The sequence below is a fragment of the Colossoma macropomum genome, unplaced genomic scaffold (genome assembly GCF_904425465.1).
Source record: "Colossoma macropomum unplaced genomic scaffold, Colossoma_macropomum, whole genome shotgun sequence".
In the NCBI taxonomy this organism is placed as follows: Eukaryota; Metazoa; Chordata; class Actinopteri; order Characiformes; family Serrasalmidae; genus Colossoma; species Colossoma macropomum.
The window spans coordinates 44872578-44892401 of NW_023494792.1; the positions used below are offsets into that span (position 1 = coordinate 44872578).

General features: G+C 38.0%; 1 protein-coding gene across 1 annotated transcript in view; it reads right to left on the minus strand.

Annotated features, from left to right (window-relative positions):
- Positions 1-286: 286 nt before the first annotated feature.
- The window catches only part of st8sia1 (ST8 alpha-N-acetyl-neuraminide alpha-2,8-sialyltransferase 1), a 29689-nt gene continuing 10151 nt past the window's right edge, over positions 287-19824 (minus strand). The window contains exons 3-5 of the mRNA XM_036577321.1: positions 9353-9462; positions 6675-6767; positions 287-2861 (exon numbers count right to left, since the gene is read on the minus strand). Coding sequence (XP_036433214.1) covers positions 2384-2861; positions 6675-6767; positions 9353-9462 — 681 coding nt within the window. The 3' untranslated portion in view covers positions 287-2383. The remainder of the gene's footprint in view (positions 2862-6674; positions 6768-9352; positions 9463-19824) is intronic.

The window sequence follows — 19824 nt, forward strand, 5'->3', positions numbered from 1 at the left end:
GTTATAGCTGCAAACGTGGGGCCAACTCCATATTAATCCCCATGATTTTGGGATAGGATGTCCAATAAGCTCATATAGGTGTGATGGTAAGATGTCCACATACGTTTGGTCATAAAAGTATATTGACACAGCGTTCTGTGTTCTGGTTGCCTCATGTTTTATCTTTTGTGTGGAGTGCTCCAGGCGCCCTGAGCTCGGGCCCAGTGCCAGAATCTAATCACAGGCGGCTCAGCCGGAAACCACAGAGGTTCAGGGGGGAGCACAGCGTATTCACACATCCCACAGCTTGGTAGATCTGTCCAGAGGAGCCACGCATTCAAACACATTCACCATAGCTTGACCCATTTAGAAAATGTGTCTGTTGATGAATCTTCCCTCAACATGCAGTGCATCCTTAAAATGCAGCTGATATGAAATGATGCATGCAAACCCTACTGTGTTAATTTATGTAGCTTTTTACACCACACGGCTAGCGATGTCTGCCTGACGCAGGGCCTGCCTCACCTGAAGAGCGTTTACCTGGAAGAGGTCAAGTACCTTATGGCTTGTGCATTTTTTCTGTGCTGACCAATCAGATCAAAGGTAAGTTGGACCTTCAGTAACAACTATAATGAAGGAGGGATTATCACAACATCACATCATTACATAAATAAAAAACTGTTTTTTTTTACCTTATCTTTGTGCTAGCAGCATGGCATAGGCTACTTAAGTAGTTGTTCAACTTTCTGCCTGTAGATACGATAGCTCGCTAACACAGCTGACTGACGCTGTTGTTGCTAAGCAACAGACGTGCTGCCAGAAGCACTATTAAAAAAAACACAGTGTGAAGTTCTTAAAGAAAATGAAGACTGTAATGTGCCTCACATTTTTTGGGCCTTTAGAACCCCCCAACAATTTTTCTGTCTTTGTACTAAATACATAAAAATGCATCACATTTATTGTCTGTGGTTCTGACCGTACAATACAGAGACTGAAAACACTTGAGCATTCCTTTAAGAAAAAAAAACTGTCTACCTAAAAGGTGTACAGATATAAACTACTCCAGTAGCAGATTACTTCATTGGCTGCCTTTACATTCAAAGGAATCAGAATGCTGACTAAAACACTGACCAAAGTAATGCTGAGTATGTACAAAATATGTTCCAGTACAAGGTGTCCAGCACCCAAAGCAGCCAGGAGCAGCACTACTGCTCCCAGGGTACCTACAGCATGACTACATCTGCTCCTGCATCAACCACGGCTACCTTTCGCAGGACAAATCGCACGCAAAGCAAGGCTGCAGTTCACATTAGTTCACTTTAAAGGCGGTCACAGCACTTCCACTGGCAAAAAAACAAATATAATATATTGTTCATCCACCCCTGATGGAATGTGAACCTTGTCACAGGCTCCACCTTTACCTTCCTTTTAACTATGGGTTGCAACCTCAGTACACAAACACAGGATATACAGAAGTACATCTTAGAATAGACGGTTGTGTGATGAAAGAATGTTCAAATGGTGGTTCAAACAGCAGTGCATTTGCAGTACATTCATTTCACTTCATTTCAAATGTTCATGTTTCCCTTTTGGTGGCTAGAACTTGGTCTGTACGTTGGATCTGCGCTCAGAATTTTGACAAAACAAAGTTCAAGTCAGTCTTTTTCACACTGTTATTTCCCCCGCTTGAAAAATTTCATCCTCAGGATGTGACAACCAAAAAACAAAACAATGTAAGAATTTACGCTGCGGTGTTTCTAGTTTGTTTCTCTTTTCTCTTGTCCATTTTTAGCCCAGATCTACCCACCCTAACCAACCCCCCTCTCCGACTCTGTTGCCTTGGCAAAGAGCCTGCTTTTCTTATTTCTTCTCCTTCATCTGAATCCATTCAAGACATCTTTAAGTACCCACCCCCACACGCCCCGTCCTCTTGTTCTGGCTTTAGAGAAAAAAAAAAGGCCCGGGGGGTCCTAGAGCCCAGCTGCCATAAAAAAACACAGCTATGGCTATAGCATTCAAACAGTAAGCCTATGGCTCCTAACCAGCCCCCGCATCCCCCCACCTCAGTCCTCAAACGCTGCCTGGTGAATTGTGGAAATGGACGTCCATGCAGGTCTAAATGACATCCCCTTGGCAACAGCAAAGAAAATGTGTGTATTTGTGTGACTGAGTGCATGTGTGAGGGTGGGGATGTGTGCGTTAGGAGGTGGTATTGAGTCTTTTTCTACTGCAATCAAGCAGAGACTACGGGTGATATCAGTTTGGGGGGGGGTTATTCTCACTCCTTATTCTTATGCTAATCTGAAGAAAAGGTGGTGGTGGTTGTGGTGGTTGTGGTGGTGGGGGGCGGAGCCACTAACAGAAAAAACTCTAAGACGGTTGCCCAGGGCAACCACTCCTCCTCTTACTGGACCTTTCCTTGTGCACAACGGCCCACGCGCATGCGCAGTGTACCGCTCTTGTGAAGGTGCCACAGCTGCAGGAACTCCTCGGGCATGGCGTGGAAGCCCGACGAGGGCAGGATGTTGTCGTAATAGTGATGACTGACTGGCCGCTCATCCAGCCCCACCGAAAAGGGCCAGAAGCCGTAGACCGTGACTTCCTCGCACAGGCCCAGCGCAAGGCTGACCAGGAAGAGACCAGTGGACAGGCGCTTGCCGTGCACGCCACGGCTCTTCCAGAAGCGGCCCACGTTCTTCAGAAAGTCCGGGTTGGCAAACAGCACGGTCTGGTTGGAGGCGGAGTCAGCCAGGGCGTGATAAGCCCTGAGGGAGGGGTCAGTCCCTGGCTTCATGGAAAAAGCAGGCATGTAGATGTAGCTGGAGCCGTAGGCCTTCATGCTCTCCACGAAGGCTTTCCGAGACCACAGGAGGTTCTGAAAGCTGCGGGAGGAGGGGCAAAAAAAGATGAGGGTTATTCTATGATTGGGGTGCCATTATGTCTCTGTAACTCTATTGCTGAGTTCACATGTTTGCACTGAAAATAGTGGCATTCCATGCCTCATAGTACATGACCAACGGTGGCATGAAGCCACGCAAACGTTGCCATGGTGACATTGTGACTGGTGAAACTGGATGATTATCAGAGGAGAGCTTTAGCAGTGTATACTGTTTAGTTATAGCGGAAAAAGGCAGGAGGACACTGTACACTTATTTTTGAGTGTACAGAGTGTACAGCTTTCATCCATCTCAGACTTTTTACAAGATTTCTTTGCTGACAATGACTTAATAATTAACAGGGTTAAAAGTAACTGGGTTGACAGTTTAGTACAGAATTAGTAAATACACAAAATGTAGTTAACTAGCACTATTGCTAATGTAACAAGAACATAGGATATGTTATCCTATGTTATAATATCTGATTCTACCAGTATCTGAGCTTAGGACTGACTTTCTCTCTAACCTATCGGTAGCTAGCGAAGATTCTTTCTCTGGATAGACAAAGCACTTTTTGTAAGTCGCTCTGGATAAGAGCGTCTGCTAAATGATGTAAATGTAAAATGTAAATGTAGGATATCATGATTTACGTTTTTTTTAAAGAAGGAGTCACATTCAGTCTATATTTTAGCTAACAGGTTTGAACTTTCAACAAGAGCTTGTCAATCAGTACTGCAATATCATAGAAAATAAAGAAAGAAGAATGAGAGTGAACTTTTCTTCTTCACATGATCTTCAGGAAATTTGAATGATGCAACTTTCTGTTGAACATGTGACTTATGTGAAATATTTTTTATATTTCATAGTAGTAAATGCTGTTGGGCTGACATTTGTATGTATTTCATGCAGCAATAATATGATTTTTGATGTATTTTAATTGTTATTTTAAGGTAAAGTGTACTATAAAAGGCTAGGACTGCAACAATGCTGTGTTCTAAGTGCTGCAAATAAGTTTTATTTAATTTCTTAAAGCATCTGAAACATCTTAGATAGACAGTTTGGACATTTCTTTTTAATTGTTTTTTTTTTACTTTTTCTTTTACATACATATTTGTAAGGGTAATATCAGTGGGAGACAAAAGGCACACCAACTGTGGAACCTCCTATGAGTGTCTCATTTAGAAATAAGTTAAAAACACTGCTTATAAAATGGATGGATTTCAAATCTGATTTGAACCTCTTTCAGAGCTGTAGTAAAATGCCTGTTGTGCTGTTCGTGGAATAATTGATGACTTTTATGCTTCTTGGCAACTGTAGCCTACTGTTAACAAAGTACACTGCTTGGCACAAAAAAATGTTTTATTATGATGATTATTAATAATAAATGAAATTATTAATTGAACATTTGTGTATGTTATAGCATTTAATAAAGAAAAATGTCACTGTGCCTAAACCCTCACAAAAATAAAGCATGGTCTGCTGTGGCTTATTGCTTTTTTCATACTGATTTGATTAAAATGTCCAAATCCATTTTTTTGCCCCAAACTGAGTACTTTAATATTGATACCATTCTGATCATTGTGTTTTCATTAATAAAATCACCACATAACTTAGGTAAGATAATGCTAGTCTGCCAACGACTACTACAGTAAAATTAATACATTTTTAGTATGTGTATATTGTGACATTCTGTACTGATGTTTTTTTTTATTATTTTTCTAATTATCATTTTATAGTGTGTTTAATGTTGAAGATATGTGGCTACACCAGTTACTTTAATATTCTGCAGTAAAATCACTGTATTTCTGATATATGTGTAGTAGTACATATTTTAGTTTATATGGTCTACTTATATGAATTTGATAGAAGTTTGATAGTGTCATGAATATACTATGATTTCATATTGCACTTATTCATAATTAACTCATACTGCATGCCTAGTAGCTGCTCCTTTCTTTTCTTTTTCATTTTCCTTTTTTTTTTTGACCAATATCATTTGGCCACACCATCAACCTCTCTTTGAGGACATATACTACTTTGTTTTTCTCTTCTTCAAAGCCATGCAAGGACAGGGTGATAAACCACAGGCAACAGGCATTAATATAGCTGTGTGCCCTACCCACCCAAACAAAAAAAGAGATTATATTCAGGTTTCATAATGATAATAATTATAATAACCATTATAATAACCATAATTTTAAATACTTTCATTTTGTTGTAGCTCAGAATATATCCAAAAAGCAGAAGCATTTTATTAATAGTCAGACTAAAGTCTTACTGCTTACATGCTATACGCCATTGTAAGAGAATCTGTTCCACTTCTATAGAGTTTGACTTACAAATCTAGAGGCTGAAATGCAGTTTTATTTTTAGTTTTCTCTCGGTTTTGAGCGTGCTGTTTTTGCTAAGTGCAGTCTGAAACCCGAAGTGGTGTGGTTAGTAAAGAAGAATGTTTCCATGATAGGATGACTGGTTGCAACGTGCAAAATGTGACAGGAGTGTATTTTGTGCACACTTGTGGTCAGTAGTAGAAAGTAGCAGACATTTACATCTCACTGTAAACTTCTAAAAAAATGCTCCAAAAAAAGGCTTCCTGCAGGTTGTGAAGAATGCTGGTTTATGTCATCTCTTCAACAGTGGAGTATGTAGTGCGCAATAAACCAAGAAATGAAAGACTGGCTTAATATAGCAGACACCCAAGCCATTAAGCTCTGATTTGATATATGTAATATTTTCTGATAAAGTGAACCTTGAACTTCCTCTGTGCTTGAGATGTTCCACCATGACCTATTTTAACTTCTTGTTAAGAGTTATTCACAGGTAAAACATGACCGCATCGCAAACCCACAGTCTACGCAAGCAAATTACAAGCAACTGTAAAGACTATTCCCATGACACATATTTTTGTAATAGTTACCTGTAGTAGTAGGTAGCAACCAATATTAGAGGTCTGAACAGGCATGAAACTGAAGCCCAAACCCGACCCAAACCCAGTCACACAAAGATTCCAGACAGTTTTACAGTGCCTTGCTTTGTTACTAAGTGCCAATTTGGCCATTAATGTGTGCAAATATCGAGTATTGCAATGGCTTTGAACATAGCTCACCCAATCAGATTTTGGGATTAAAGCAATAAGCCATGAGAGGTCATGCGTTACAGTGATTTTATCACAGGTAAATTTATCACTTTAACTGTGATAAAATCACTGTAATGCAAATCTTACATAAAATCTGAATATTTTATAATATTCAGTAACTACATGGACTACAGTGCAAACTGGCTAAGTTATTCTTGGGTTATACAGGTGTGTAAATTTTTTTTTGGCCGTTTAAGAGGTTTCCTAAAAGTTATTTAGTAAATATTATGAACAATTATGTTAGTTATGTAGCTACAAGAATGCGGGATGAAAGTCTGGACCTGCTTATAGATCCCTAAAAGTTCAGATTCTTTTCCCTACACAACATACCAGCGGTAGTTGTTTCCATTGCAACAGAATGCAACAAAAAAGGGGTTAACAGGTAATCAGTGCTGACCGTCCCAGGAGTATATTGCTGTAGTTACTTGATTAACTGTGCTTGGGTCTACTGGGTGCTCATTGAATATCTTTACTGGGGAGAAACTGAGTACTGCCACTTACTTGATTATTATAATCCTTTATCAATAAGGATATTAATACAAGGACAAAAGGGAGACTAGTAGGGGCCAATTCTGTATAGAACATTACTTTCTCAGTGGTCTTAGTGAATCAGTTTCTAGTGGGTAAATTGTCCAGAGTGTAGTCATCCGCTAGGCACTGGACAGAAATACAGCCACACGTACCTCTTCTCTATAATACTGGGATTGGCGGTCACCAGCTGTGTCTTTGTACCCACATCATCAGTGTATTCTTTGGACAGTGGAGGCAGGTTACATCTAGAATGAGAAACAAGGAGTAGGAAGAAATTAATTCATTCTTTGCAGACATTGAGAATGTTAGAGGAATACTGCAGATGATTCCCAACCTAAACTCTAATTAGGTTTACAAATGAGCATAATTCATTTTCATGACCTTTTTCCAACTTCAACCTTTTAATCCCTTAAAATTCAACAGGCTGCTTTTAATGTGCTTTTAGAACAGATGCTTTCACAAGCACTCTGTTCTGATTTACTGCCCTGTAGGGCTGGGTGATTAATCAAATTTCATTTTCAATTTGATTTACCTACTCAATGATTTTGGCTCCCAAAGATTAAAATAAATGATTATTGTTCTGCATTACCATAATGCTCTCGTTTTGGCTTGTGTTATGAATCTAGCGCACCCCTTGCCTTTACAGCGGTGTACTTATGTCCCTCACTAAAAACCCAAACTCATCTAATCATTTTGGTTTAATTTTTTGATTTATTATTTCTATATATGTTTAATAGTTTTTATTAGGCTGAATAAGTGCACTACACTATAGCTGATTTTATATATTACTTATTGTTGTTTTTTTTAATTATATTTAATAAATGTGCGGAGCTAAACTGCTGTAAGCTGAATATGTGAATGCATTGATGACATCACGAAAACAATGAAGTATGTACTATGTGGACTGGGGAATGAACAGTATGTTTTGAAGCAATGTTTACATTCTCAGGGCTGTACAATGAGACAATAATGCATGTTGCATGTGCTGGAAGAAATGAATCCTATGCCCCTCATGTGTGATTTAAATATATAATATATATATTAAATATATAAAGCCCAAGTGCTGATGAAAGTTGTAGTAAATTATTTATAGTCAATTATTTGTGAATTATTCTACAAGGTGTGTACAATATGAAACATATCTATGCTACTCAAGCCAACTCAGTAATGTTGAGTGAGCTGAGTGAGGTTAAGTTCTTGTGTTTATGGTAGCTGTGCTCCATCTGTTAAGTCCGGACTATAATCAAGATGTGTGTAAACAAAGCACTTCGCGATGTACAAAATGCCCAAAAATTGTTTAGATTAAGGATGTAATGTCATATTTAAAGCATTTTAGGATTTTATTGTTTGTCTGTTGTTTTTTAAAATTAACTGATTAAATTAGAAACTATACATTAAATAACATCAGTTATTTCCTCATCCACATCAGTTTCTTCGCACTTATCAATGCTGAAAAATGCTAGTTGAGTACTAATAGTGCCCCTTATGAATTTTATGTATATTATATTAAAATAAACATTAAAATACTGTATAAATCTTTTGCATGCTGCTTCTGTTTTTATCACAGTTTTTCACACATATTGAGATACTTTTTAGAATAATATTATGTTGTTTTTATTTACGTGCTTCAACACTTGCTTGTATAAGCCTTTTTACAAATACTGAAAAAGGGAATGTACAGCCCTGATACCTTATCAAACTATCCAGCTTTCCATGATAAGCATGATTACACTGCTTATGTCTGGTATTCGTTTTCATTTCTTGAACCCGGAACCAGAAGCATGATTATCAATGCACTCTAAACACTCTCTGACAAAAACTGATTTGTGCGCTACAGTCTCTCATTATGTTAAAGGGCATTTTTTCAACGTTCTGTACAGCATGTCTAATCTAGCAACAGTTGCTACAAAAGAATGCATTTATTGGTGAAGCATGAATAGGTCAATTCAGCACTTGGGCACTTATCAATTGGGTCATTCTACAGAAACGTCCATTTTTGTGTCCCTAGCGTTTAGAGATATATTACACTTAAAAAACATGTTAGGATTACAATTTAGTAATATTTTAAAATAAAGCAATGATAAAGAGTTATTTTAACAATTACACTTTCTTCAGCCATGGATTTAGCAATATTGTTTTTTAAATTAATTATCTAGAATTCCAAGCACCACAGAAGTGCTCGTCCCCACAGCCATGTGTAAAGGGTGAGTGCCATATTTTTTTTTACAAAATTTTAATTACAATAATCTATACATGACTATGACATATATTAATTAAATGACAAATAAATATTATAAAATATATAATGAAAGTTGTTGTCCCCAGGAGTCGTGTCACTGCTGTTACCGCATAACAAAAAATCACACTGATGACATCACTTGACTTTCTTTTACCTATTTTCTGAGGATCTATGAAATGGTAAATCCACTGTGTCTTTTCAGTTATCAGAAATTTTCTCATTTAGCTCATGATTTCATATGAAGCCTTTAGTTGATGTCACTGGTATGACCTACTTTATTCTTAGGTCATTCTGAAAAAATAGAATACAAATAGATTAAATTATATATTTTAGTGGATATTCCATGACTGACAACATGTGCTTTGATGCTCTGTAGCAGCCATTTTGTAAACTGCATTTTTTATCAAAAATGTCTCTGGTGTTACCTTTCTCATATGTAACACCAATGATGATTGGTAACACCAGTGACACCTATGGAGAGATAGAAAAGTGGACTTTCTGTAGAATGACCCAATTGTGTTCTTTCGTGTTTAACAAAGACAGCTCATCCGGTGGTTTTAGATGGTCAGAAAGCGAGAAAGACAGCGTTACCTCATAACAAAGTCGGCCTGGTCAATGTCTCTTCCACAGCCGCTGTTCTTCAGAACCCCTCCGTTACCCACCACTGAACACTTCTTCAGCGGCAGCTGCAGAGGAGTATCCTGGCAACCAAAAAACAGCACTCATTATACAACCAAGACACAGAAATGAAGACAGCAATACGCATACAATCATGCCACGCACACACATCTCAGCCTGAACGTCCATCTAAAGTACACGTCCATTTGTAGAGCTGTGCTCATATAGTGCTCCTTATCAACTGAATCAACAGGCTTTCAAACATTTCCACATAGCAAGCATAAACACAGTGGCACACACAACCATGCCTGCCTTCACCCTCCACACACTACATGACTGTAGACACCTAGACACCTGCTGATCCAGCACTTCATCTGAAATCAAGGATATTTCTCATGAGTTTGTTTCTCTTTGCTGCAGCAGGAGCCTCTACGCTTCTGGAAAGGCTTCACACTAGATGTTGAAACACTGCAGTGAGTATTGGATTGTATTCAGCCACAACAGCATTAGTGATGTCAGGTACAGATGTTGGATGACTAGTTCTGAATCACAAATGCCACTCCAACTCATCCCAAAAGTATTTGATGGAGCTCCACCTCTCATGCAGTTCCGCTGCACCACAGCCCAATACTGGTGGGCTTTATGCCCATCTAGGTGATGCGTGAAATTGGGCATGGTGACCTTGGGCTTATGTTCCAGAGCATTCTATTCTATTAGCAATGCTTTTCCTGGCCAGCAATTAGCAATTTTCTAGGTGGAAATCTATTTTCTGCAAACTTTGGTGTACAATTTATGTATTTCTTTAGTTAATAGTTGTATTTAGTTCTTCTTAGTTTAACATATTAGTAAAAAATAAACACAAAATGTAAAATGTGTTTATGTAAAGGCCACTGTGGCGCACGTTGCCCCCACTCACTCGTAGCTCTCCTCTCCCCACCACACCACGACGGGACTCAGGGTTTGTGCACTGCCGACTCTCAAGGTCGTCATCGGGGCCCAGGGGATGGCTGCATGCCACAGCCACATTTTATGATTTAAAAAAAAAATTGTTTTTTTTTTTAGCCCCCAAAATGTTAAAGTCAGCAAACAAACATTAAATGTGCATTCAAATGTGCAGAAGTAGAGGATAGATGAACAACAAAAAACACTTATTTTGACCAGGGGTGCACAAACTTTACCTCTAGTAATGCCAAAAAATACTATATGCCTCACCTCAGGATGCACTGCTGTTACTGAATATGCTCATCAACATGTACTACAGATGCCAAATACATGTAATGTTTACTGTTTTGATAATTGCTTCATAGCTTCATAGTCAACAATTAATGCACCACATTTTGACATGATAAAACATTCTCTTGTATGCTTATTTTATATTGTATGATTTATCTGTTAAACTCAAGTAAACAAGTAAAGCAAGTAAACTGAATCATGCAGTAAAATTTGCCAAAAAATGCCACATTTAAGTTGGTTCCCTGTAGGGGATGTGGACTTATTTTCACTTGGCTATTCTGGATAGAATGGAAAACATTAATAAAGACCGCCATTGTGTGTGAGGAGGGGATGCCAGAGAAGACAGGAAGCAGTGAGGTCAGTCAGCAGTTCTTTTACCAGGGGTCCTCGCACTTTTTCCCTCACAAACTCACATACCCATTTAAAGTTTTTTTTGATGAACAAGTAAGATAACACAGTCATAACAAAATCCAAATTTTAGTTCAGTCATAATCATATTATTGTCATTATGCCAAGTTTACACTGACAATGTAAACATTAAACATACTGGAAACAGTGCCTTCTCCAGATATATAGGCTGCCTGTGACAGCTGAGACTGAGCAGTACTTTGCTAATTGTGTGGCCTTTCCTTTCTCAAGTCCAGCTATTTGCAAACCACATACACATTTTATATATGCGCCCAAGGCTGCCAAACAGCCAAGCAATCACTTTGCACTTATAACCATATGCATTCAGAACATCAGATAGAGGCTGATACTTTAAAGGTTTATACAGTACTGTGCAAAAGTCAAAGATTGCTTTTTGTTTAGTTAATATTCAATCAAAACAGCCATTAAGTACAAGTTATTCATTTTCAAGAGACATTGCTAAGGATATTAGCTGTAAGATGACCCTCTTGCATAAAGAAGGAGAAAATCAAAGAAAAATAAGTGCAAAACAGCAGTTTCCAAAACTGAAGTTAAAAAATGATGCAGAGAAAATGGAACTCGGTAGACCACTAGAACTGTCCCCATCAGATCAACAGCACTTAAAGTTTTCATCTTTGAGAGAGAGGAGAAAATCAAGCTTCACTCTTGCTTCAGATCTGAAAAAATCCACAGGTGTTTCTGTCCTTCCGTCCACTGTGAGAAGACAACTCAACACTATGAGTCTGAAAGGATGTGCAGCTGTCAAGAAGCCTTTACTTTTGTCTATTTCCTGAAATGGAAACAGACAAAACTTGCAGATCAACCTAAGAAGCTGCTAGTGTTCTCAGTACAATGGACTGACCAACACAGTCCAGAGTCCAGATCTCAACATCACTGAATGTGTTTGGGATTACTTGAATCATGAGAAGCAGAAAATGCAACCAAAAAACATTTCTTTCTTGGAAAAAGCAAGTCTTCTGAAAAGAACAGAAGCTGTAATAAATACTAAAAAAGTTATATTTTGTTATATTTAGTTGGTGAGGCTACTTCTTTCTTGATGCTGAATACCATGTACTTCATGGCTGTTTTCTTTGGAAATTAAATAAATGAAGGGTGGTCTCTGACTTCTACACAGCACTTTAGGTGTAAAGTGATCCATATATGTATCAAAAGAGCAATCAGTTTCCACACTCGTAACACTTTCCATTGTTGTAATATGATATGATGAGACAATACAAACCGATCTGAACCGTTTCATGAATGAAGCTTCTACTCTGGAGTTGGGATGTAATACGCAGTTCTTCTAACAAGATTTACAATGTGGTCATACCAGAAGATGTATTAACTTAAGCCTTTAAAAACAGGACAGCCATTTATAATGTGTGCTACTGATTCTATCTCAGATTGCTATGCAGTAAACAATATGTTTCATGTAGTTAAAACCAGGTTTTTACTGTAAAGATGAGAATTTGTTTATCTATCGCTGCATTTTGTAAAACAAAGTGGGACATTGAGTGGTCACACAGAAACACTCACACAATAAGAGTAGTCAATTCGATAAGAAGCTGGGCAAAGCTTCAATATGTCGCGGAAGAAACAATTGGGCTCATTATTCCAGAGGGATCCCCCATCCCCCTCCTACTCACACAGTCTGTTTTCCTTTTTACTCGGACCACAGGGCTCTGAATGAAGCTTCACTCTCAACAATACAGTGGGGGGGGGGTTGAAATGGACTGATGGACTACTGAGAAGAGTAAGCTTTTCTGTACAGGTACTCGGCAAACCCTCACTGGAAACTGCCTTGAATTTATCTGTTTCAGATGTTTTCATCATTTCCACATGAATAAAGTATATTACATTAGCATTTATTTAAAGTACATTACACCATTTATTAGCATTTAGCATTTATTTAAAGTATATTACATTAGTTTTGTCCTTCAGATTATTTACCCTTGGCTGAAGCTGTGTTTAGCGTATTTAATTCATGTGGAAATGAGGCACACATTTAAACCGGGTAAATTCAAGGCATTGCACACTCCTTTAGCAGGAGACGTACAGAAGAAAGATTTCGAGTTGAAAAAGAGAAAAACAGAGAGATACGCAGAGAGATGAGGAGAAGGGGCAGTAGGAGAACTGACTGTACCCGACTAAAAGAGGAAGAAGACAGACAGAGGGTGACGGAGGACAAAAATAGCGGGGGTGGGGGGGAGACAGGAGACCTGTCATAAAGAGAGCGCCAAGTACACTCTTTTCCCCTCCGTTCATCATCAGACACACTGAGAGAGTTTAAGTCAAATGTTATGACAACAGCCAGTGCAATTACTGAATTGTATGAAGCCATACTGCAACATTTCCACCTAGTCTTTATCAACTGTGTGGGTATCATGTGGTTGTTTACCAGGGGCACATGCTTATTACTAACTAACAGAAAAGGAAACTCCTTGACTCAAAAGAAAAACCTTATAAATGAAGCCAATGGGCAGGTGCTTTTGCAATTACGCAATAACTCCTGTCTGAGTCTGCAGTAATCGATCATGTGATACAAATGCAGCAGACAGATTAGGCTGAATACAACTAGAGTATTTCTTTAAAGGGAAACTCCAGCCAAAATAAAAAAAGTTGACCATTGCTACGTCTACTGTAAACATGCCAACTGACATTCTATGGTGCTGACAAAGTAGACTCTAGAGTGAGATAAATACAAGGGGCCAGATACTCGAGAGTGGGCTGCATAATTTTTTTTTATGTCAGTGGCCAATAGTCAAGTTTTCTTTATTTTCGTGAGGGGATTTCCAAAGGTTGTATGACGTATACGCATAATGCATGCTGGGTACTGTAGTGAGATAATACTGATAGACGCAAAACACAAAAAGGATGCAAAATTGTGAATTCTGTCAATGCAGTGGGGCTGAGGGACGTGATTCTGCGCAACAAAATACTATATAGCATCAAATAACATATTAAATGTTAGTTTTGAGTGGTCCTTTTTAGATGAAACAAACACTCAAAAGACTCTCAGTAACAGGTCAAAAACACATGAGGGCTAGGATTAGGTTTTAAATTTGAGGTTAAGATTAGGGTTAGGATTAGGGCCAGGGTTAGGGTTAGGTTTTGGGTAAGGTTGGGTAAAGGTTAGGCTTTGCTTAATGGAAGTGACATATTAACAACACATCTACTTAATGTAAGTAATGTATCAACAGAACATCTACAAGATATTTACTTCAGTGTATTCAGATGCTTCACTGCTGCTACTTCACTGATATGTAGTTGATGTGTTACTGATAATCTGTTAAGAGTTTATTAATCATCTACAAAGGACCACTAGATAAAGTTTTACCAAATTATTACAAGGTTTGGTTATTTACCAAACCTTGTAGATGTGTGTAGCTCTCAAGCTTACGATTAAGAACCCTCCTGAACTGACAACAGAAAAGTGCTTCTTAGTGACTTCAAAAAGAGTAATAATAGTGTCACCTTAGTACAGACAACATCCACAGTCTATCACTGAGTCACTGTACCTGTCATCTGTGTCTGCCAGGAAACCACGCAGCACTTTTCCGCACTGCCTGTGATGTAAACATGCAGACCTGCATTGCTAAACATATCCTGCTTCCTGCCTCATACACTGCCACTACTGAAGAAATACCAGAGGGTAGGTGATATCCAGGAAGAGTCTTCTGGATTTAACAAGGGTGATTTTAGAGTCTACATCATTTGAGCAAACAAAGTCAACGGTACATGCAGGTATTTGCTGTATTGACTGTCTTCTGTATATTCTGCTAAATGGGATTTTTTGAGAATAACGATACAGTAGTTCATTATTCAAAAGACGTCACATTTAAATTTGTTAATCCTTCTGCTGTTTTGTTAAACATACATTCATATTACCCAGTATTTGCCACATGAGCTTTGGTTTCTATACTGTAAAACTGTTTGATGAACATATCTGACTGCTGTAACATATTCAAATAATAGAACAATGATATAGTAATATATGCTGTAACATGTTCAAATAATATAACATAAGATACAGACTGCTAGGTTCACTTACTATTTGTTTAATGAACTCAAAATATGACGCCTGTGCAGTAGCTTTAATAAAACTTGATGAAATACACCAAAAATATGCTAAATCTTTTTTATTTGTTTTGGTCATTTTGTGTATGGGTGTAAAAATAAGGTGGGTAATATATTTTTACGTATATAGATTACATATAAGATATATTTACATCTTGTACAACAGTTAATTCTGATGGCACATAATCGGTCAACAAAAGGGGAACTCCACCTACTTTTCAAAATTTCTGAATAATTCAGTCCTTGAGAACAGAGTCGTTCATTGTTTTGGTGTGTAATGGTTCATTGTAGAGACTCAGATTTCTTTACAGTGGTGGCGATAGGAACCAGGGGTCGTCATGTCTACAACACAAACATAGCCATTTTATTTACCATTCAAAACCACCAGTAAACCTAGACGTGTCTTCTGAGTTTACATATGTAACATTGATAATAGTAAAATAACGGAAAATCTGGGAAAAATATGTTTTTTTTGGGGATTATTTTGCCGCACAATGACCTGTTTGTATCCCTCAGCCATGACTGGATTAAGAATAAATGGATTCAAATGCATATTAATCTAAAACATAATCACAAAATTATCGTAAAACAATGTCTCAGACATCTGGCAGCATATTCATAACCATTTCATACAATAACTTTTTGTGAGGGAGCTTTTAAAGGTGGACAGCTGGTTCCTTTCACCACCACTGTGAACAATTCTGACTGCAAGTTTCTTTAGAACAGAGCATTTCACACCAAACCACTCTGAATGACTTTGTTTACATCTCAAACACTTAACTATGTAGAAGTTTTAAAAATCTGGCTCCCATTTAACTTTTTTGTATAATATATTTTCACAATAACAGTATAATTGTGCTGAGCACTGGTTCCTAAGTAATGACTCTTTATGCTGCATATAGCCATTACAAAGTTTCTACTTAGTACAAATACAAAAACAGAAAATCAGTGTTTCCCACACATAGGTTATACTTTGGCAGTGCAGCCAAGTAAATGGACACTTAACCATTTAAAATAATGTTGAGCATTTTTATCAATCCATTTTGAAAAAACAACATGCTTTGCATTCGACCACTAGATCTATGCAGCTCAGGCAGGGGCGGCGGAAACACGAGAGAGAGTGAAGAAGACAGTGAAAGAGTAAGCAGTAAGAGCAGCACTTGTATAAAGTTAGCTAGCTACTACACGTAATTAGCAAAGTTGGCCTGGCCGAATGTACTTTTTCTTAAAATGCCTAGATGAGGGTACATCAAAGATTCATCTAATATTTGCTTAACAGATGTGTATTGAGAATTTTTCTTCTCAAAAAGCTGCACAAGGAAGAAGAAAGACTCATAGCTTAGGTACCCTGATGTACGAATTCACAGAGAAGTGCTTTGTGGTCATTAAGTTACCTGGAACTTCACTGTAATACAGTCAGAAGAAATGACTCTGTCTTAGAGAAGAGCATTTTTGACATTTCAGCAGTTGATATTTGAGTATTGGAGTATAGCTTGTGTTTAACCACTTTTGCTGGTGATTATGGTTTCTTCTGTCAGTCATAAAAACAGCTGGTAGGCTGTAGTGTGACCTACCGGAACAAAAAAGCTCAGAAACAGATCTAAATCTTTTATAGAACTCATAAAAATAAGAACTGGGGCAGGCAGCTGGTCAGACCATCCCTTTATTTAAGGATATAGCTTATGTATAAAAATATATCATTCACACTTAAAACAGACCAGGACATGAATTAAACATGTACGTAAAAAAGTGTTTGTATGTAACTGACAGACCTGCATAGTCTTGCAGAAGACTTTTACATGTGTGTATATATAACTGGATTTAGTGCACTACTGAGTGTCAAACATTAAAATTATTTTATTAACAGTTTTTGACAGTACTTTTTTGATGTCGAGCTACTGGTTCCTTTTGGTCTGTTTCAACTTATGAAACCTCAGAAAAACAAAATGCTGTGATGCATAGTGTGTGTTGTGCTAGCAGTGTCTTAATGTTCTTTCCACACTGCCCACCCCAATGTATCAAGACATGGAGGCAAGTCAAAAAATATAGCTGCTGTGGTCATAAAAACTTCAAATCTGTAAAAAAAAATCTCAGAAACGGTCCCTTTATTAATGAACAAAAACCTTCACTTTCATGTACGTTAATATGAGACTTTATAACAAGACATTTTGGACCATTTCTATTGGTCCATTCATCATGAAATATTCACCCATTGTAAAGGGAGTCCATGTTTTCAAATGGCTTAAAAAGAGTTGCAAGGTTTTGATCTGGCTTTGAGGATGTGTTGTGATTGTGACTGTACTGAGACTGTGATTATTAGATTCTGTAGTTTTTGTGCTCATCACTAATGAGAAGAGCACACTGAGCGAGAGCTGTGGGAACGGTAAGTGTGAGACGTGGGCACGATGCCCAGTACAGGGCGAACAGGACCCCTGTGGTGTCCCTTTCCTTGCCTGTTTATTTCTGGCAGGCACAGTGCCGCTCTGTCCTCTAGAGTGCACCGTCTGGAGAGTGGGAGTGGAGACGCAGACATGAAGCACTCACTTCTTTTCCATCTTCCCCTCTACATATCCTTCTCTTTCTTCTCACACACATACAAATGCACCCACGTAGCAACCACCTGATAAGTGTAGTGCTCATGCTTCTCTAAGAGACTCCACATAATGATACACCTTCTAGCCTCTTTCTTTATCTTTCATTGTGTGAAATTAACAGGCTGAGTGTGGATGCATTACGTACTGCTTGAGTAAGTGGATGGAACTGTGCTAAAACTGCAACTGCTAACACAATGTCACTAAAGTAACACCTACTAACTATAGGTGTTAGGGATGGGTATCGTTTACAGTTTTTCGGTACTGATCTCAGTATCGATAACTTTCATGAACTTGCTACTTCTTTCTAGGGATGTACCGATATGAGAATTGTGGGCTGATGCTGATTTCTGATATTTTGATGTATGCATCTGCCGATGTCGATACGTAAACATAGTAGTGGGTGATATACCGGTTCATCCAGTACAACAGTTGATATTATTCCTACGGTTTGAGTTTTGAGTTTTTGTCATAACATTATACTGATATAACACAACATACAAACATTACAAATCACTCTAACATTAACTTCTTTAGCTGAGTGACTGGGTCAGGGATGTTTCAGGCATGTTTCAAATGTACATGAAAACGCAGCAGACCTTTAATCGCACTGCTGTCTAGTCTGTTCCAGTGACTGCCACACTTCCTCTTATACTGCCTGAGGAGCCAACTGACCCACAGTCTCGGTGCAAAACAAGCCATTGACCTGCTGCTACAGATAGCTGTATAACTGTAATATTTTCCAAATGACTTGAGAAATTCAACAAAGCTGAAGCTGCCTTACTCAAAATTTCAGTTCCACCTTAAATGGTGTAGCAGTTACATTCAGGAGCCTGTACATGTACCAGAATGTAACTGCAGCCACATTTAAGGAGGAACATAAAATTTGCCGATAGGAAGCCAACTTCAGCCGTGTAGAATTTCAGATGCGAAACAATATCTTGCACTGTTTCGCCGGATCCATGGGGGTAGTGTTTGAAAACAACATTGACACAGGTTTTTTTTTCATATGTATTATTTGGTTTTGTTTTTGCTATTTTGCACAATAAATTATTTACTTTGGTTGTTAAATGGTTCTTGCTAAAAGTGAAGGGACATCCCAGAACAATAAGCCCACTACTACATTAACCTTTATAAAAATATAGAATTTGGGGCTAGAGGTACCTGGAAGGCTATTACAGAAATATATAACATTTATTTCTATAGGGTTACAGTAAAGGTTATAATAAAAGTGCAGACATCATGCATCCCTACTTATTTTGTTAACTTCTTTTAAAGGTACAAACCTAAGTGAGGTGCCAAAAGTGGGCATATTTACTGACTGAAGCGCATCACAGATGAACCATATGTTAATATGCATACAGAATGTCATTTAGACCAATCATTTAGCCAATCAGCAGTTTGATTTTCAAAGATTTTCAAACAAGCGTGCTTATTGGCTCACTGATGAAGGCAACAGGTCTCAGTAGATCTGCCTGTTAAAATTCTGGATCAGATATCGAAGGGAAAAAAATGAATCCTGTAGCAGATCTATCCTAAAACAGCACTGTGTCATTTTATGTGGTGTTAGCTGTGTCTTTCTTCCTGTTCGGTAGTGGAATGTTTGAGGAGTTACTTTTAGATGCTCATTTTAAGTGAAGCACATCAATTTGCTCATTTTGAAGCTTAGTCTTTTCGAACAACAAAATCGGATCAGTAACAATGTCATTTGATACTCAGGGTCTCAATATCAGTATTGGAAAAGAAAAAAATAGTAACACGCCATCTCTGTATAACAGTACTGAATTCTTACATCCAGCCCTAGTCGTTGTCAGAACAAAACCTTGTCTCTCTAAAATGCCAGGCCACAGCACTGCAAAAGTCAGAGACCACTCTTTAGGCTATTTAATTTCAAAATGACCATTAAGTGCATGTTATTCATTTTTCAGTATTAGAAAAAAAAATCATATATCTAATCTCCTCAGAAATAGCTCCAGAAATATGAATAACCTGTACTTAGTGGTGTCTTTGACTGTAAATGAAATAAATGAAGGGTCGTCTCTGATTTTTGCACAGTACTGTATATCTGTTGGTCTTTTTGTCAAGAATTGTTCTCATGATGTAAAGGCCAGAAAGTGGGGAAGGTTTAGAACTGAT